The sequence below is a fragment of the Bombina bombina genome, chromosome 1, assembly GCF_027579735.1.
Source record: "Bombina bombina isolate aBomBom1 chromosome 1, aBomBom1.pri, whole genome shotgun sequence".
Lineage (NCBI taxonomy): Eukaryota > Metazoa > Chordata > Amphibia > Anura > Bombinatoridae > Bombina > Bombina bombina.
The window spans coordinates 481,562,967-481,584,514 of NC_069499.1; the positions used below are offsets into that span (position 1 = coordinate 481,562,967).

Here is a 21,548-nt window from a genome sequence, read left to right on the forward strand (position 1 = left end):
AAAACTAAACTCTGTCTAAACATTTTTTAAGAAATCACATATTTTACCTGTTTATATATTTTATAACAAGAAAACATTTTCATGATGTATGACAACATAAAAAAAGTATATTTTTTTGCTAATTAAATATTTATATTGTTTTTACAGTATAAAGTTTTAAAGGTAAAATACTGAACATTGCTGGAAAGGATGTATTTCATACTTAGCACAAAATATGTTGTTTGTTTCTGTTTAAGAAATGATAGAAACACTTGTTCAAAATAAAAATGCAAAATACCAAATACGTTTGTAGAAAAAAAAACTTTTATTGCAAAGACTTGAATTGTTAATGTACACGCTATAAATTCATATTTTCTAGAAAAAATATTGCAAAACAAAAATCTATTTTTTGAATGTATTATTACAATTGTCAATGAAATTTGCTTAAATGCATATTACTTGTATTTTGTTGTTTCTTTTGTTGTTGTTTTTTTTTTTTTTACATAATAGTTATTTCTATCTATTTGACATTTTTGTACAGTCACAAGCCTATTAAAATATTTTTTTTTGCAGCACATGAGTTTGTGTCATTTTTGCTTCCTCAAAATTATAAGCAATTGCACTTTCCTCGGAATTCATCCAGTTCTTCAATGTTTGTTCCATAGAGGTTTATGAGACCAGGATGCAACCTGCAAAGCAAAGTAAAATTACATAAAATAATCACAACAAAAAGAAATAATAGGAAAAACAATGACTTACATCAATACAAGCATAGAGAACACTGCACTGATTAATATTAAATAGATTAAACTCAACATTTTTCTATGAAGTATATCAAAGTCTGGCAATCAAACATGGTGAACATATTTTCTGTATGAATAAATAATTAAACAAACAAGTATACATTAACTCTGAAATTGCCAGGAAATGTATGTGCACAACTAATTTCCAAGTGACAGATTACTCACTGACTGAACGCATGATACAAAAAATTTACTCAGGAATATCTATTTTCCTTTTAATATATATATATATATATATATATATATATATATATATATATATATATATATATATATATATATACACAACATTATTTAAAATACAGTAATTTAGACAAAGCAAAGTAAAATAAAGTTGCCTTTAGGAATTAGATAAGCTATTGCACATACAATGATTTAGTTTTCAATGCAAATTTGTATATTAGTAATCATTTTGTACACAAAGCACAAGCAGATTTCCATATTAAAATGTATACGTGAGAACCCATCACTCCTTTTCCTTATTAAGAATTCAAAAGATTAGCAATTGAGGAAATAAAATATTATGCATATGAAAGGATATTCATTCAATAACATTTAAAGCTATGGAGCAATATATAGTTTATGTGCTTAATTTTGCAAAAAATTAACCAAGTTCATTTTAGAAACAAACAAAAAACCTTTTGTCATTGGGAAATTTATTTTCTTTCTAATTTTCCAAAAATAAAAAGAACAAGAAAAACAAAACAATGTGAATTGAAAACATACATACATGGTAAATAAGAAATTGACTATAACATCATGAATAAATACATCTTTACTAATATTGAAAATATTACCAGCTAACTGAAAATCACCTTATTTTTTCCAAAATGTGTCACTCTCTAGATCTAAAGCTGACACATTAAATTGTTTTCCACATATTAGTAGTCCAGATATGAGGATGCATAGGAGGCAACATTTCCAGTGAAAAGAATAATCCATTTCTCATTGAGCTAATCCTCTTAACCGGGTACAAAGAGGTGTTTTACATGACCTTGTTATTATAATAAATGAGATCTGCCAAATCACTGTCGCTTATACAGTATAATTATACATGATATTATAAACATGTTGCAGACAAACTGATATTAAACAGTATAAAGTTGCAACAGAAATGTAGATTCTTTAAAAAAAAAAAGAAAAAAAAAAGTATGTATCTGATTCTCTTCCTTCAAATGAGTTTACCCAAAATGGAATTATGAGCAACTGCCATCATACAGAGTCCAGTGCTACCAGACTGATGTGAATGATTCCTTGTTGTGTAGCATATCAAGTCCAAGCTCTGGCATTTGGGAAAACAAATTATGCTTACCTGATAATTTCATTTCCATCGATGGGAGGAGAGTCCACGGCTTCATTCATTACTATTGGGAATTTAGAACCTGGCCACCAGGAGGAGGCAAAGACACCCCAGCCAAAGGCTTAAATACCTCCCCCACTTCCCTCATCCCCCAGTCATTCTGTCGAGGGAACCAGGAACAGTAGGAGAAATATCAGGGTAAAAAAGGTGCCAGAAGATGAATAAATTTAGGGCCACCCAATGGAGATACGGACGGGAGCAGTGGACTCTCCTCCCCTCGATGGAAATGAAATTATCAGGTAAGCATAATTTATGTTTTCCATCTAAAGGGGAGGAGAGTCCACGGCTTCATTCATTACTATTGGGAACATATACCCAAGCTCTAGATGACACTGAATGAACCCGGGAGGGCAAAAGGCAGACCCTAATCTGAGGGCACCACAGCCTGCAAAACCTTTCTCCCAAAAACATCTTCTGCAGAAGCAAAAATGTAAAATTTGTAAAACCTTGTAAAAGTGTGTAAGGAGGACCAGGTAGCTGCCATACAAATTTGCTCCATAGAGGCCTCATTCTTGAAGGCCCAAGACGAAGCTGCAGCTCTAGTTGAATGAGCCGTGATCCTCAGAGGAGGCTTATGTCCCGCTGTCTCATAAGCCAAGTGAATCAAGCTCCTCAACCAAAAATACAAAGAAGTAGCAGAGGCCCTTTGCCCCTTGTGCTTCCCAGAATACACCACAAAAAGAGATGTAGACTGTCTGAAATCCTTTGTAGCCTGACGATAAAACTTCAAGTCACAAACCACATCCAGGTTATGAAGTAACCTCTCTTTTGAAGAAGAATGGTTAGGACACAAAGAAGGAACAACTATTTCCTGATTGATGTTACGGTTAGACACCACCTTGGGGAGAAACCCCAACCCAGTGTGAAGTACAGCCTTATCCACATGAAACACCAGATAAGGAGGATCACATTGCAAGGCAGCTAGTTCAGATATATAGCCAACAGGAAGAGAACCTTCCAAGACAGAATCTTAATGTCTATGGAATGCATAGGTTCAAACGGAACCCTCTGCAAAACTTTAAGGACTAAGTTTAGGCCCCAAGGTGGAGCCAACTTTCTAAAGACAGGCCTGATTCTAGGCAGAGCCTGAACAAAAGATTGAATGTCAGGGAGCTCAGCGAGTCTCCTATGCAACAAAACTGATAATGCCAAAATCTGTCCCTTTAAGGAACTAGCGGCAAGACCCTTCTCCAAACCATCTTGGAGAAAGGACAGAATCCTGGATACCTTCACCTTATGCCAAGGATATACATGCTTCTCACACCAGGACAAGTAAGTCCTCCACACCTTATGGTAGATGCGACGAGTGACTGGCTTCCTTGCCTGAATTAGAGTATCAATAACACCTTCTGAAAAGCCTCTCTTGGGGAAGACTAGGCATTCAATCTCCACGAAATCAGCCTCAGAGAATCTAGATTTCGATGTTGAAAGGGGCCCTATGACAGGGTAACCTCCATGGCGGAGAGGATGACATCCCCACTAGATTCGCAAACCACGTCCTCCGCAGCCACGAAGGAGCAATCAGAATGGCCGGGGCCCGCTCCTGTTTGATGTGTGCCACTACGCGAGGTAGAATTGGCAGCGGTGGAAAAATGTAAGCTAGGCTGAATCCCCAAGGAACCACTAAGGCATCTATCAGCTCTGCCTGGGGACCCCTGGACCTCGACCTGTATCGAGGTAGCATGTAATTGAGTCTTGATGCCATAAGATCTATCTACGGCGCTCCCCATCTGTGACAAATCTCCGCAAACACCTCTGAGTGAAGAGACCATTCTCCCGGATGCAAAGATTGTCTGCTGAGAAAGTCCGCTTCCCAGTTGTCCACACCTGGAATGTGAATCTCTGAGAGCGAGCATTCGTGAGACTCCACCCACTCCAGAATCTCAGACACCTCTCTCATCGTGAGGAAGCTCCTCGTACCCCCCTGATGGTTGATGTAAGCCAACAAGGTAATGTTGTCGGTCTGGAATCTGATGCAACTGACCGACTCCAGAGAAGGCCAAGCCTTCAGAGCATTGTAAATCGCACGTAGTTCTAGGATGTTGATCGGAAGGAGAGACTCCTCCCTGAACCACTTTTCTTGTGCCATCCTGGCACCTCAAACTGGCGTCCGTGGTCACAATCTCCCAGGACGGTCGCAAGAAGGATGTCCCCATGGACAGTTGCTCCGTATGAATCCACCAAGTGAGGGAGTTCCGAGTCCGAGCATCCATGAATATCAGCTGCGATAGAGCTGAATGATCGCCATTCCACTGTCTCAACATGCACAACTGAAGAGGTCTGAGATGGAACCTGGTGAATGGGATGAAATCTATGCTTGACACCATGAAACCTATCACCTCCATACATTGAGCCACCAACGGGCTTGTGGAGGACTGAAAGGCAAGACAGGTGGACGCAAGCTTCCTGTGAGAAATATCTTCATGGACATAGAGTCTATTATTGTGCCCATGAACTCCACCCTGTTGCTGGGAACCAGGAAACTCTTTCCTGAGTTGATCTTCCAACCGTGAGATTGGAGCAGAAGAAGAAGAGCCCTCAAATGATCCTCTGCGAGGCTGAGCAACTGCTCCTGAACTAGTATGTCATGCAGGTAAGGTGCCACCACAATGCCCCTGGATCTGGCCACTGCAAGCAGCGCCCCCAGAACCTTCGTGAAGACTCTTGGGGCTGTCGCCAGACCAAAAGGAAGGGCCAGAAACTGGAAGTGTTGGTCCAGAAATGCAAATCTTAGGAACCTGAAGTGGTCTCTGTGGATTGGCACATGAAGGTAGGCATCCTTCAAGTCTATAGTTGTCATGAACTGTCCCTCTTGAGCTAGGGGCAGAATAGATTTGATCGTTTCCATTTTGAATGATGGAACACTCAGAAACTTGTTTAAACACTTTAGGTCCAGAATTGGGCGGAACGTGCCCTTCTTTGGAACCACAAAAAGGTTAGAATAGTACACTAGACTGCCCCGAGAGAGGTGAAATCTCTCACTCACTCTAGAAAGGCCTCTCTCTACTCTGGTCTTGAAGACAGTTTTGACAGGAGGAATCTGCCCTTGGGCGGATGGGATCTGAAACCTATCCGGTAACCCCAGAAGACCACTTCTAGAACCCAAGGGTCCTGAACATCCTGCAACCATGCGTCTGAGAATAGAGATAATTTGCCCCCTACGTGATCCGGAGGCCGATCAGGGGCCGCCCCTTCATGTCGATTTCGTCTCGGCGGGCTTCTTGCTCTGCTTAGACTTGTTCCAAGATTGAGCCGGCTTCCAAGATCCTTTGGACTGGTCAGCTTTTGCAGCGGGTTGCTGGCGCTGGGCCTTGTCCGCACAAAAGGGATGAAAAGTAGATCCTTTAGGCTTAGCCTTCTTATCCTGCGGTAGGAAAGCTCCCTTGCCTCCCGTCACCGTGGATATAATCGAATCCAATCCTGGACCGAACAGGATCTTTCCTTGAAAAGGCAGGGACAACAGCCTCACCTTAGAGGTCATGTCCGCAGACCAAGATTTTAGCCACAGAGCCCTGCGCGCTAAAACAGAAAAACCTGACACCTTAGCATTCAGGCGATTAATTTGCATATTGGCATCACAGATGAAAGAATTGGCGATCTTCAGCGCCTTAATCTTCTCCTTTATCTCGTTGATGGATGTTTCCCCCTCGACCATTTCACACAGGGATTCACACCAAGATGTTGCAGCTCCAGCTACCGTTGCAACGGCCACTGCTGGCTAAAAAACAAACCCTGTGTGCTGAAACATCTTTCTCAACATGTTTTCCTGCTTTTTATCCATGGGCTCTTTAAACGACGAACTATCCTCGAGGGGAATGGTTGTCCACTTCATGAGCGTGGAGATAGCCCCATCCACCTTAGGGATGGTCCCCCACAGCTCAAGCTGAGAGTCCGGAATGAGGAACAGCTTTTTAAAGTAAGAAGAAGGGGAAAAGGAAGAACCTAATCGCTCCCATTCGTTCTTAATATTAGCCATCTTAACGGGAACCAGGAAATACTACCCTGTCCTTGTATACCTTGTCAATCTTAGGAATCGAGGTTCCTCTGGTATCTTAGGTTCCGGAACCTAAAGAGTAGCAAGCACCTGCCGTAGCAGAAAGAGCAAATTCTCCATCCTAAACCTATAATCAGACTCCTCCACCGCCGGAGGTTTAGATGACACGTACTCCGACCCAGAAGGGGCCTCCTCCGAAAAGTTGGAGTGGCATCGTATAGAGCCTCTGGATCTTCCATCAGCGAGGACAAACCCTGGGCCTGGCCGCTATGACAGACCCTACACTTGCGATTAACAGAACGTGGTAAGGCATTGGATTACTTTCGAAACCGCCGATTCCAGTTGGTTCGCAAAGTCTGACGTCCAACGAAATCTCTCCCAAAAGGAGTAACAGTTGGGACCCGGGGCGCTGCATGTGCAATCGGAGATGAATGTAGGGAACGCACCTCCCGGGACGAAGAACCCTCAGGAGGTGGACGGCTCAGTAGTACTAGACATCTGTTTACTTTTAGATGATAAAACTTTATCATGGCATGTGGAACATAGATGAGCAGGCTGATCTACCAAAACCTCTTCACAATAAACACAGGAATGAGTCTTTATTAAGGAAGGAGAGCCCTCCATCGCTTGCGCGTTTGGTTAGACTAACTTTATTTATTAAAAAGGCACCTTTATACCACCAATGGCTGGGGCACTCACCACCTCCTAGGACCCAGACTACAGAAACCGCTACGTCTCCTGCGCCACAGATCAACAGGAAAGGATAGATAGTCACACCCAGTCGCATGTAAATGCCTGTCAGGACCGCCCCTGCTGTAGGGAAAAAACACGCCAAAAAAAGGTCCTTGCAAAGCTTCCGCAAGTAACCTGAAAGTTCCATGCATTGCCAGAGCCTCATCTCGCACATAATGCAGCAAAGACACAATAAACAATATCATGTATAACCCCCCCCCTGTTCAATAATACCCCTTCCAGGAATATTAACCCTTGATTCTGTAAAGATTAAAAGGCGCCACACTGTGACCCTGTCTTCTATGTTATCATTATTAATACAAAATGAAACGATCTTACCAGAATCTACGCCGTGGAACAGGAACACGGCCCTTCAAGTGTGACAGGTTAGTAGCCTCGCTCCTGACATGGACTTGAGTGAAGAAAGCAGGCAGTGAAACTCGTCAATGCTGATTGCTTATGGAGCTGTTAATATGAGTCGGGATGGTTTCGCAGAAAGACTCTCCCTGCATCTCCGGACTCTAACTTTCGCCCAGGCTCTCACTGAGAGGCTGACAGGACTACTTAAAACTCCAGTCCCACTGCGAAGAGTACTACCCTCCATAAGAGACTACTCCGAAACTCCGGCACTCCTCTGCCATCCTCCTGTGACGAAAGGCAAAGAATGACTGGGGGGATGAGGGAAGTAGGGGAGGTATCTAAGCCTTTGGCTGGGATGTTCTTTGCCACCTCCTGGTGGCCAGGTTCTAAATTCCCAATAGTAATGAATGAAGCTGTGGGACTCTTCCTCTCCTTTAGATGGAAATACACCTCATTTTATGGAGAACAACTGAACTATCTTAGTCTTCCAGTTCCAGCAATGCGCATTCTAGTCTCTGTAGATCATTGACCTGATGATTTAAAGCTCTCAGTCAGTACTGCAAGGACTCTTAAATAATTTTAGAAAGGAACATTTAGCTTGAGAGCTGTTTGATCTTACTATGTAGGGTTCTGTATGTTAAGGAGCTAACGAGCAGTTTATGCCTCACCGCTCACTTACAGACAGCGCTGGTATTACAGGTTTTTACAAACCAGACAAAAAAGTGAGCGTGTGAGCCAAATTTTGCCATTTACCGCACTCCAATACCAGCGCTGCTTAAGTCAGCGGTGAGCTGGTGTAACGTGCTCGTGCACGATTTCCCCATAGGAATCAATGGGGAGAGCCGGCTGAAAAAAAGTCTAACACCTGCAAAAAAGCAGCATAAAACTCCTTAACGCAGCCCCATTGATTCCTATGGGGAAATAAAATTTATGCTTACACCTAACACCCTAACATGAACCCAGAGTCTAAAGACCCCTAATCTTACACTTATTAACCCCTAATCTGCTGCCCCTGACATCGCCGACACCTACATTATAATTATTAACCCCTAATCTGCCGCTCCGGACACCGCCACCACCTATATTATACTTATGAACCCCTAATCTACCGCCGCCACTATATTAAAGCTATTAACACCTAAACCTAAGACCCCCTAACTTAAATATAATTAAAAGAAATCTAAATAAAAATTACTATCATTAACTAAATTATTCCTATTTAAAACTAAATACTTACCTGTAAAATAAACCCTAAGCTAGCTACAATATAACTAATAGTTACATTGTAGCTAGCTTAGGGTTTATTTTTATTTTACAGGCAAGTTTGTATTTATTTAACTAGGTACAATAGTTATTAAATAGTTAAAATAAAGACAAATTGACCTGTAAAATAAAACCTAACCTAAGTTATACTAAAACCTAACACTACACTATAATTAAATTATTTCCATAAATTAAATACAAATAAATTATATTATCTAAAGTACAAAAAAAACAAACACTAAATTACAGAAAATAATAAACAAATTACAAGATTTTTTTTTTTTTTTTTTTTTTTTTTTTTTTTAAATTTTAAAATAATGTTTATTGAAGATATAGAAAAAGATACAATATTTCCCAAGTTGTTACAAAAAATTATGGGATTATATACAGTTTGACGCATGCATCTTTAACATAGGTTAGCTACATGTGGCGAATTATGGGGTATCTGTAAGTCTCTGGTTGGATTCCAGGAATGTCCATATTACAGTTTCATGTTACAAGTGTCCTTGAGATCCTGTTAGAGAATTATCCAATAAATCCCATTCATAGCAGAAAGATTGCCAGCAGTAACCAATACATTTGTTCCCATAAGCAAAATACAAAGCTAACAAAGATGTTCTAATTATATTAAACATACAGAAATATGCAAAGCATTTAGTCCTGTAGTAAAAGGAAAAAGAAAAAATAAAGAAAAAAGAAAGTCCAGAAAGAAAACATGACTCATAACAGTAATTCAAGTTTTACATTAAAGGATCCAATGTTTCATATATGGTTGTACCTTACATCTAGTTCAGACGTGTCATACAGGGTTAGTTCAGTTCGGTTCAGTTCGGTGTGGCGCGGGACGGGCCCAGACATGTTCCCCCCTCCCTCCCATTGACACAGCTCAGGCTATTTGAGGGTTCTCTCCGGGACCACATCTCCGACATCATTTCATAGGTATCCAGCTGGCCATTTGAAAGATAGTGGTATCTTTCTAGCTGCAATGTGATATTTACTTTTAGCTTCCACTCTGAAAATGAAGGGATGCAAGTGGATTTCCAGTGGAGAGGGATCAGGGCTTTAGCACAGGATAGAAGGAGTATAAGTAGAGCTTTTTGTGCCCTATTCTGGAATTTGAGTGGAAGGTGTAGTAGTAGTGTTTCTAGGGATCTAGGGATTTCCAGATCAATGATTAAGTTAATTTCTTTCCACACTTCCTCCCAGAAGGGGCTGAGTAGTGGACAATCCCACCACACATGGGCCATGTTACCCTCCAACCCGCACCCTCTCCAGCACTTTCCCGAGGTATTAGGGTAGATCCTTTTCAATCTATATGGTGTGAGGTACCACCTACTTAGAAGTTTGTAATGAGATTCCTGTGAGCGTGCCGAGATGGAAACCCTCTTCCCCAAAAGAAACATGTGTCTCCATTCCTCAGTAGTAAAGGTGTGTCCTAGTTCTCTATGCCATTGTGTGGTGTATTGAGGTAAGACGTCGTCAGATGGTATCAAAAAGAGTTTATAAATGATCGAGATCACATGTCTAATTTCCATATGGGATAGACACAGCTGTTCAAATTTCAGTCAAGTCTCTACCGAAGAGGTGTTTAGATTTATGTTGAGCTGATATAATGTAGTATTTGAGAGTACGCAAACCCAGAGTTTGCTAGTGCAGGGTGGTCATCGTATAGTTCCCTGTTGTGTTTTTAAGTCTCCCCTGGGTCAAAATGTTGCCTATACAGTTTCAGGGGGGTGGCCGGAGGGTCTGCCGCCATGGTCATATGCAAAGGTAAGTCGTGGTTATTGTCAATAGGTGTGAGAGGTGCATAACTGGTGGAGATGTGTGAGTCTGTGGTTATTATTTTGTCCCATTCATTAAGCAGTTCCTCTAACAGTGGTAGTTTGGATATATCATTTGGTCTGTGTTTTCTGTCAGTCCAGAACAGAGTAGCTGGGTTAGACCTTTTAATGGCATGTGAACCCACCTGTTTCCAGGCTTTGTCCGCTGAAGGTTGGCACCACTCTACTATTCCTCTGAAGCAAGACAGCCCGCCTATAATATAGGATGTGCGGTATACCCAGTCCCCCCTGCTCCCTCGGTAGATATAGAGGTTTGTCTGTTAATTCTCGGTCTCACGGCCTTTCATATGTATTCCTCAATTAGATTTTGTAAGGAGGGAATGAAAGTGCGAGGGGAGTGCTATAGGGGCAGCCTGTAATAAATATAATATTCTCGGCAAGACGTTCATCTTCACGACCCCCCGACTCTGCCGAGCCAGGAGATGGACTTGTTTTTCCATTCAGAAAAGTCCCTGGTTATCTCTTTCTTCAAGAGCACATAGTTGGCCTCAAAGACCTCTAGGTGATTTCCGAAATGTGTATTCCCAGATACTTCAATGTTCCAGTCCTTTGCAGGAATGGGGAATGGTTCCCGAGCCAGGATTGCATTTCTGGAGTTAGAGAAATGCCCAAGATTTCTGATTTTGTGAGATTAAGTAAGAAGTTAGAGACTAAGCCAAATCTTTCAAATTCTGCTAAGACCGCGGGAAATGGATGATTCTATATCAGTTATAGTAAGTAACAAGTCGTCAGCATACATGGCCAACTTGTTTTCAACGGGACCTGTCCTTATACCCTTTATCTCAGTATTGTATCTGATGTTACTGGCCAGTGCCTCAATGGTGATGGCAAATAATGCGGGGGATAACGGGGCACCCTTGCCTAGTTCCATTTCCAATATGGAATGGATCAGAGAGAATGCCATTGACTTTGATTTGTGCGTTAGGGTGTGAGTATAAGGCAAAAACAGTTCTTAAAAACTTATCTCCAAACCCCATTGCAGCCATAGATTCTCGTAGAAAAGCCCAGTCCACCCTATCAAATGCTTTCTCTGCGTCCGTAGACAGCAGAGCGAGAGGGATAGACTGAGCCTTAGAGAAAGCCATGAGATGAAAGATTTTTAAAGTATTGTCCCTGGCCTCTCTGCCAGGGACAAATCCCACCTGATCGGTGGATATCAGTTGTGGCAGATATTTGTTGATACGGGTTGCTAAGACCTTTGCTAGAATCTTAATATCACTGTTAAGGAGGGAGATGGGCCTATAACTCTCTGGTTTATCTGGGGGTTTCCCGGGTTTCGGTAAGATTGTTATGTGGGCTGTCAGCATAGTCTTGGTAAGTGTCCGGAGTCAGGTAATTCATTGAACAGCTTTTGTAGGTGGGGCAAGAGTAGCGGGAGAAAGGTCTTATAATATTTATTACTCAGACCATCCGGACCTGGGCTCTTCCCTGCCGGGAGAGCAGTTATTGTCTCAGCAATTTCTTCTTGTGTTAGGGGAGTATCTAAAGAATCAGATTCTTCTACAGTCAGAGTAGGTAGTCTTGTGTGTCTCAGGTAGTCTCGTATGTTCTGTATATGTTTATCTGTCTCACCTTTTTTGAGATTATATAACCCTTCATAGTAGGCATGGAAAATACGTGCAATACTGTAACTATCCTGTCTAGTTTGTCCCTGTCCGTCTTTCATAGAGTGTATATAAGTTTTCAACCTCTGGCGTGTAAGGGCTCTCGCCAAGAGTCTGCCCTGCTTTGTCACCCCCCTCATAATACTTTTGTCTGAGTTTTAGGGCCGAGCGCTGGTTCTCTTCTTGTAACAAGGCTCGGAACTCAAGTCGGGCTTGAGATAGTTCATTTTCTAATGAAGCATTAGTGGGGTTTCTTTTATGTTTTTCTTCTAGCACATGTATAGTGTGAAGCTTTGTATTGTATTTTTCTCTGTGCTGTTTATTCAGTTTAGATTTATGTTTAATTAAAATACCTCGGAGGACACATTTGTGGGCCTCCCAGATTGTGGTGAGTGGAGATTGTCCTGTGTGTTAATGTTGAAGTATTCCGAGATGGATCTTTCTATGTCAGTTTTTATTTCCGGATTATCCAGGAGCACATCCTCCATCCTCCACAAAAAAGGTGTGTTAGGTGAATTTGGCCATGCAATGTTGCAGGAGACAGGGGCATGATCCGACCATGTGATAGACAGAATGTCGCTATGTGTAATGTATGATATCCCCATTGAATCAGAAAAGAGATAGTCTATCCGGGAATACTTTCTGTGGGGGGCGGAATAAAAGGTGAAATCTCTGTCTGTTGGGTGCAATGTTCTCCATATATCATGTACAAAAAGGTGTTTGAGTATTGAGTTGATTTGTTTCAATGTATGGTGTGGGGTGCTTGATACCCCGTTAGAGGTATCGGACATGGGGATTAATGGTATATTGAGGTCTCCCCCCATAAAGAGGACACCCCTCGATATTTCCTGTATTTTTTGGGTGACCCCTTTTAAGAAGTGGTCTTGCTTTGAGTTAGGTGAATAAATGTTGACTAATGTGATTAGTTTGCCGTGAAGCTGACCTACAAGGATGATATATCTACCGTCTTTATCTTTCTCTTGGCGTATCAAGGTGAATGGTAGTTTACGGTGGATAAGGACCCCTACCCCATTCTGTTTACGTGGGCCTGAGGCTAGATACAGGTTGGGGTATGCGTGACTGTGCCAATTGGGTTCTTTGGATTTGATAAAATGGGTTTCTTGAAGAAACACAATTTCCCCTCCCATTTTCTGTAGGTCTCTCGTTACTATGGATCTTTTGCCCGGGTTATTGAGGCCTTTAACATTCACCGTTAGTAGTTTGACCGGGTGTGCTTTGCATCTAGTATGTTGTTCCCTCAATATGGGGTCCCCTCGCTGTGGGTGGTGCATGGTGTTTGTGGTATGTTGGTAACAAAATAAGTCAGGAGGAAGGGGGCAAGAGGTTAGAAATTGTGTATTGGGGCCCGTCCACAATGACACTCTAAAACCAGCAATACAAATGTACAGAAAAAATAGCAACATTGGATCAATTGTATACAAATACTTTATGAGAGAGTAAGTCTAACAGGCTGTGCCCTGCTAGCCCATGTGGGGATGAAACTGAAAAAGGATTAAACCAACTTTAACTGAGCCGCTCACTTTATAAATATAACAAAACAAAACTACATAAGTCTAAATATAGGGCCTGTAGGCATATCGCCCGCCCTTTATATATTTCCTGGAGCACAGTGAGGATTCCCCCGTGATGTGACAGGTGATATGGAGGTAAAAGATCAAGGATCTCAAGACCTCCATGCTGAAACATCCATTTCAGGCATCTGTGTGTTCAGAGTGGGAGTATCAATATGCGCCAGAAAATTGCATGAATATCTAGTACATTAGATTATAACTCGAAGTATTGTTATACCAGTTTCTAACAGTAGGTAAAGTGAGACATAACCTGCGAGGCAGGAGATAAACAACAGATTTCAACATAACTGTGTCCATTATAAAAAACCAGGACATTTTAAATTTTCATGCAAACCTGAGCAGGAATCACAATCGGTATTGTAGATAAGTCCTCATCACTGTTCCTTTGCGGTTTTCTGGTTATGAAAGTTATTAGATGTATTAGATGTGTCTGCCGCTATGTCTTCTTGAGGTTGTCTAGGCACGGGAGGGGGGTTAAGGCCCTAGGTGATTTGAAGAAAGGGACAAGGTCCTCAATTGATCTGTAAATAGCTGTGTGGTCTCCTTTAGATGCTATTATACTCGTGGGGAAGCCCCAGCGGTAAATAATCTTGTTGTTCCTGAAGGATGCAAAGTAATAAATCTCAGATCCCCTCCTTTTCTGTAATGTGGTTGGGCTAAGGTCCGAGAAAATCTGCAGGGCTACTCCAGCATGAGTGATCGGATGTTTATTTCTACTATGTTTCAAGATCTCCTCCTTGTCTTTAAAGTTCAGAAACCCGAAGGATGACATCCCTGGGGGGAGCTTTCACTGATGGTTTGGGGCGGAGAGCCCTATGTGCTCTCTCTATTTCAATTGCTGGGGACATAGGAGTACCTTTAATTGTGCGGAACAGGTCTTGCAGGTAACCTTGGAGAGCTGATGGGTGTATAGACTCTGGGATTCCCCTGATCCGTATGTTGTTCCGCCTGCCGCGGTTATCCAAGTCTTCTACTTTGTCCATTAAAGTGTGTATCATGTCAGTGTTGTATTGCGCTCTGGATGAGGTGTCTTTCAGTTCCTCCACAAAGTTATTATGATTTTGTTCCACACTGGTAACCCTTCGTGTCAGATCTGTAATGTCTTTACGGAGTTCACTGAAGAGACTTTTAACTTCCTCCATTACCCCCTTGATGTCTGCTTTGGATGAAAGTGACAACAGGTCCTCTTTGGTGACATAGGATGGGGGCAGTGTGGGTGCCTCTTGTGATTGTGTGGTGGCAGCTTGTCTCATGTCTGAGTGAGCTGTCAATGAGTCAGGAACAGAGGGGTCAGCAGGTTTAAGATAATGGTTCATGTTTCGGGGTCTGGAGGTTTTTTCCCCTGTTGTGTTTTTCTTTTGGGGCATTACAAGTGCCTGTCCCCACTAGAGTTTGTTGTTTCCCAATCTCTGTGATGAGATGTCTATTGTCAGTTCCCACAAAGTTATAGCAGGTGAGTTATGCGTGTTAGGAGATATAAATCTGCTTTTTGTAATTAGAAAGAGTCCACAAAATATTTTATTCTATAAAGCTCAGATGCGCCTAATGTTAGGCCTTGGTGAGTGGCTTGTCTGTCTCCTATGATCTTTGGCACAGGAGCAGTGCTGCAGATTGGGGGGCAGCGTTAATGTAGTATTTGGGGGATGGTGGGAAGCCTGTATATTACAGCCCTCTGACCCGGTGGGGGTTCTCTTAATGTGCCCCGAGAATAATTAGTATAGTCACTTCTGCAGTTAAGCAGTGATATCCTGTACTGGACACTTTATCTATATGAGTGTTTCTTTTGCCCCTGCACGCCTGATGCGATTACTTTAGGGCCTACCCGGTACTCCGTGCAGACCTTGTGAGGGCTGCGGCTTGTACTGATTCACTGAAACTCACCGCCAGTTCCCGGCACCTCTCCTCCTGTGCAGGCCGGGGAGGATGTGTTCCGTTGCCAACGTGTGCTGCTGGTCAGGTATCGGGTATATTCTCAGCCGGGTGGTGGGTAGTGCGATTCAAGGCGATGTGTGTTTTGCTGCTCGTTACTCGCTGACCGCGAGTATCTTCTCTGCCAAGGGTGTTGTGCCGGCTTGCGCTGTGTTTCCTTTGCCGTATGGATGCAGCTTGATCCTCTCTGGTGAGTAGGCTTATAGCTGTTAGGTATAGGATTAGCGCCGGGGTGGTTGGAGATGCTCTCAGTTAGGTGCCGCGTGTACTCCGATGCTCGCGGTTAGGCCAAAATGTTTAGTTCAGCTAACACCTTCTCCTCACTTCTGATTGTTGGTGTAGGGGTTCCCCACTGATTTTTTGTAGGTTTGAGCGGCTCAGATGGTTTCCATATTCTGATTTAATATAAAGGGCCTAGGCAAGTAGCAGGAGCTCTAAGCTATTGCGGCCATCTACCAGCGCGGCCAAGCTCCGCCTCCAAATTACAAGATTTTAAACTAATTACACCTAATCTAATCCCCCTAAAAAATAAAAAAGCCCTACCCTACACTAAATTGCAAATAGCCCTTAAAAGGGCCTTTTGCGGGGCATTGCCCCAAAGTAATCAGCTCTTTTACCTGTAAGAAAAATTACAAATCCCCCCCAACATTAAAACCCACCACCCACACAACCAACCCTACTCTAAAACCCACACAATACCCCCTTAAAAAAAACTAACACTAACCCCTTGAAGATCACCTTACCGGGAGAAGTTTTCATCCAACCGGGCCGAAGTCCTCAATGAAGCTGGGAGAAGTCTTCATCCAAGCTTGGCGAAGTGGTCCTCCAGACTGGCAGAAGTCTTCATCCAGACGGCATCTTCTATCTTAATCCATCCGGCGCGGAGCGGGTCCATCTTCAAGACATCCGACGTGGAGCATCCTCTTCATCCAACGGCTCTTCTGGAATAAAGGTTCCTTTAAATGACGTCATCCAAGATGGCGTCCCTTCAATTCTGATTCAGCCAATCGGAATTAAGGTAGAAAAAATCCTATTGGCTGATGCAATCAGCCAATAGGATCGAGCTTGCATTCTATTGGCTGTTCCAATCAGTTATAAATTAAATGTGATTATCTTGTATCTAAGCCTCTACAAACTGCCCCTTTATTTCAGTTCTTTTGACAGACTTGCAGTTTAGCCAATCAGTGCCTGCTCCCAGATAACTTCACATGCACAGTGTTATCTATATGAAATACGTGAACTAACACCCTCTAGTGGTGAAAAACTGTTAAAATGCATTCTGAAAAGAGGTGGCCTTCAAGGTCTAAGAAATTAGCATATGAACCTCCTAGGTTAAGCTTTCAACTAAGAATACCAAGAGAACAAAGCAAAATTGGTGATAAAAGTAAATTGGAAAATTGTTTAAAATGACATGCTCTATCTGAATCATGAAAGTTTATTTTGGCCTAGACTGTCCCTTTAAATAGGAATTATTTAGTTAATTATAGTAATTTTTATTTAGACTTATTTAAATTATATTTAAGTTAGGGGGGTTAGGGTTAGACTTAGATTTAGGGGTTAATAACTTTCGTATATAGTGGTGGCAACAGATTAGGGGTTAATAAATGTAGGTAGGTGTCGGCGATGTTAGGGACAGTAGATTAGGGGTTAATAATATTTAACTAATGTTTGCGAGGCAGGAGTGTGGCGGTTTAGGGGTTAATATATTTATTATAGTGGCGGTGATGTCCGGTTCGGCAGATTAGGGGATCCATTTTTTTTTTAGTGTTTACAATGTGGGAGGGCCTTGGTTTAGGGGTTAATAGGTCATTTATGGGTGTTAGTGTACTTTTTAGCACTTTAGTTAAGAGTTTTATGCTACAGCGTTGTAGTGTAAAACTCTTAACTACTGACTTTAAAATGCGGTACCAGTCTTGACAGGAGAGGGTGTACCGCTCACTTTTTGGCAGACTCCTAATACCAGCGCTATGCAAGTCCCATTGAAAAAAAGAGGATACGCAATTTACGTAAGTGTATTTGTGGTATTTCCAAGTCTGGCCAAAAAAGTGAGCGGTGAGCCTGTACCTTCAAGACTCGTAATACCAGCGGGCATTAAAAAGCAGCATTAGGACTCAACGCTGCTTTTTTTAACCCAACGCACAACTCGTAATCTAGCCGATAGATTGCAAAATAATATTCAAAAAGGTTCCATAAAGATTTTGAGTGATATCTCTATGCTGGTAAACTTTTGATCATCAGGCCCCAGGTCAATCAACTCATTAACATGCTTATTAAATTTCCTATAGTAATGTTTGTTGAGGTGATAAAGCTTATCTAAAATAGAAGATACAAGATTAGAGATCTGTGACCATAATACGTGACTTGTGCCAAGTCCATCACATGTTAAAGGGACATAAAACAGTATGAACTAACATAAGTTTCTAAATATATAATGCAGCCAAAGCTTACCTGCAAAACGGTTTCTATTTTAACCCTCATTAACCCCTTTAATTCAGGCATAGTTTTGTTTGTAGCAAGCTTCCCTGGGCATTTCCATAAATGGATGGTGCTAGCCAGGACATAGCTTCTTCAGAATGCACATGTGCACGATAGGGGGCAGTCACATGGCACCTGACTAAAGCAGTGCACAGTATAATGCTGTGACATGATCCCCATGGAAACGAGCAAGCCTCTTGGCAACAAACAATAGCAGTACCTGCTGTACCTCATTAACCCCACCTTGCTTGCATAAGTAATCATCCTCCCATGCACACTTTGTTACATGATAGCAAAAGGTTTGGACTAGGACACTGATAAGGGAGGTGGAGCAAGCATCACTTGGGAACACTAAAGTTTAAAGGACCAGTCAACACAGTAGATTTGCATAATCAACAAATGCAAGATAACAAGACAATGCAATAGCACTTAGTCTGAACTTCAAATGAGTAGTAGATTTTTTTTCTGACAATTTTAAAAGTTATGTCTTTTTCCACTCCCCCTGTACCATGTGACAGCCATCAGCCAATCACAAATGCATACACGCACCATGTGACAGCCATCAGCCATTCACAAATGCATACACGCTTATTCTTAAAAAATATAATCTGTCTTAAATTGACAGGGCGGGCCGTGGACTCGTCGTATCTTAGAAAAAAATCAATTTATCAGGTAAGCATGAATTTCCTTTTTTTCTACAAGATACGACGAGTCCACGGATTCATCCTTTACTTGTGGGATACAATACCAAAGCTACAGGACACGGATGAACGGGAGGGACAAGACAGATACCTAAACAGAAGGCACCACTGCTTGAAGAACTTTTCTCACAAAAATAGCCTCGGAAGAAGCAAAAGTTTCAAATTTGTAAAATTTGGAAAAGGTATGAAGGGAAGACCAAGTCGCAGCCTTACAAATCTGTTCAACAGAAGCATCGTTTTTAAAAGCCCATGTGGAAGCCACCACTCTAGTAGAATGAGCTGTAATTTTTTCAGGAGGCTGCTGTCCAGCAGTCTCGTATGTCAAACGGATGATGCTTTTCAGCCAAAATGAAGGAGAGGTAGCCGTAGCTTTTTGACCTCTACGCTTTCCAGAATAGACAACAAACAGAGAAGATGTTTGACGGAAATCCTTGGTCGCTTGCAAGTAAAACTTCAAGGCACGAACCACGTCCAAGTTATGTAACAGACGTTCCTTCTTAGAAGAAGGATTAGGACACAAGGAAGGAACAACAATTTCCTGATTAATATTCTTATTTGAAACAACCTTAGGAAGGAATACAGGTTTAGTACGCAAAACCACCTTATGAGAATGGAATATAAGTAAGGTGAGTCGCATTGTAACGCAGATAGCTTAGAAACTCTTCAAGCAGAAGAGATAGCAACTAAAAACAGAACTTTCCAAGATAGAAGTTTAATATCTACGGAATGCATGGGTTCAAACGGAACCCCTTGAAGAACATTAAGAACTAAATTCAAACTCCATGGCGGAGCAACAGGTTTAAACACAGGCTTAATTCTAACCAAAGCCTGACAAAACGACTGAACGTCTGGGACATCTGCCAGACGCTTGTGTAGTAAGATTGACAAAGCAGAAATCTGTCCCTTTAAGGAAATAGCAGATAACCCTTTCTCCAATCCTTCTTGGAGAAAAGACAAAATCCTAGGAATCCTGATCTTACTCCATAAGTAGCCTTTGGATTCGGACCAATAAAGATATTTACGCCATATCTTATGGTAAATGTTCCTATTGACAGGCTTTTGAGCCTGAATCAAGGTATCAATGACCGACTCAGAGAATTCCGGCTTAGATAAAATCAAGCGTTCAATCTCCAGGCAGTCAGCTGCAGAGAAACTAGATTTGGATGTTGGAACGGACCCTGAATGAGAAGGTCCTGTCTCAGTGGCAGTTTCCACAGTGGCAGAGATTACATTTCCACCAGGTCTGCATACCAAGTCCTGCGTGGCCACGCAGGCGCTATCAAGATTACCAAAGCCCTCTCCTTTTTGATTCTGGCAATCAGACGAGGTAAGAGAGGAAAAGGAGGAAACACATAAGCCAGGTTGAACGACCACGGTACTGCTAGAGCATCTATCAGTACTGCTTGAGGATCCCTTGATCTGGACCCGTAACAAGGAAGTTTGGCATTCTGACGATATGCCATCAGATCCAATTCCGGTGTGCCCCATTGATGAATCAATTTTGCAAACACCTCCGGATGGAGCTCCCACTCCCCCGGATGAAAAGTCTGACGACTTAGAAAATCTGCTTCCTAGTTCTCTACTCCTGGGATATATATTGCTGATAGATGGCAAGAGTGAGTCTCTGCCCATCAAATTATTTTAGAAACCTCTATCATCGTTAGAGAACTCTTTGTTCCCCCTTGATGATTGATATATGCTACAGTCCGACTGGAATCTTATGAATTTGGCTGAAGCCAGCTGAGGCCACGCTTGAAGCGCATTGAATATTGCTCTCAGTTCCAGAATATTTATTGGTAGTAGGGACTCCTACCAAGAGGCTGGCGTCCGTCGTCACTATGACCCATGCTGACCTTCGGAAGCACATTCCCTGGGACAGATGATCCTGTGACAACCACCAATGAAGAGAGTCTCTGGTCACTAGATCCAGATTTATCCGCGGAGATAAATCTGCATAATCCCCATTCCACTGTCTGAGCATGCACAGCTGCAGTGGTCTGAGATGTAAGCGAGCAAACGGAACTATGTCCATTGCCGCTACCATTAGTCCAATTACCTCCATACACTGAGCCACTGATGGCCGATGAATGGAATGAAGTGCTCGGCAAGTGGTTAAGATCTTTGATTTTCTGACCTCCGTCAGAAAATTTTCATGTCTACCGAGTCGATCAGAGTTCCTAGGAATGGAACTCTTGTCAGTGAACTCTTTTTTATGTTCACCTTCCACCCGTGAACATAAGCCAACACGATGTGCGTGGGAGATTTGGCTAGATGGTAAGTTGACGCCTGAATCAAAATATCGTCCAGATAGGGCACCACTGCTATGCCCCGCGGCCTTAGAACCGTCAGAAGGGACCCTAGCACCTTTGTGAAAATTCTGGGAGCTGTGACAAACCCGAAAGGAAGGGCCACAAACTGGTAATGTTTGTCCAGGAAGGCGAACCTGAGGAACTGGTGATGATCTTTGTGGATAGGAATGTGAAGATACGCATCCTTCAAATCCACGGTGGTCATATATTGACCCTCCTGGATCATTGGTAAAATTGTTCGAATGGTCTCCATCTTGAACAATGGGACTCTGAGAAATTTGTTTAGAGTTTTGAGATCTAAAATCGGTCTGAACGTTCCCTCTTTTTTGGGAACCATGAACAAATTGGAGTAAAATCCCTGCCCTTGTTCCAATTTTGGAACTGGGCAGATTACACCCATGGTATATAAGTCTTCTACACGGTAAGAACGCCTCTCTTTTTGTCTGGTCTGGGAGAGAATCCTTGAATTCTAGACGATACCCCTGGGTCACAATTTCTAATGCCCAGGAATCCTGAACGTCTCTTGCCCAAGCCTGAGCAAAGAGAGAAAGTCTGCCCCCTACTAGATCTGGTCCCGGATCGGGGGCTGCCCCTTCATGCTGTTTT

The 21,548-nt window shown here is 42.4% G+C and overlaps 1 protein-coding gene across 1 annotated transcript in view; it reads right to left on the reverse strand.

Annotated features, from left to right (window-relative positions):
- Positions 1-456: 456 nt before the first annotated feature.
- Positions 457-21,548, reverse strand: part of CERKL (ceramide kinase like) — a 618,864-nt gene continuing 597,772 nt past the window's right edge. The window contains 1 exon segment of the mRNA XM_053698522.1: positions 457-668. Coding sequence (XP_053554497.1) covers positions 587-668 — 82 coding nt within the window. The 3' untranslated portion in view covers positions 457-586.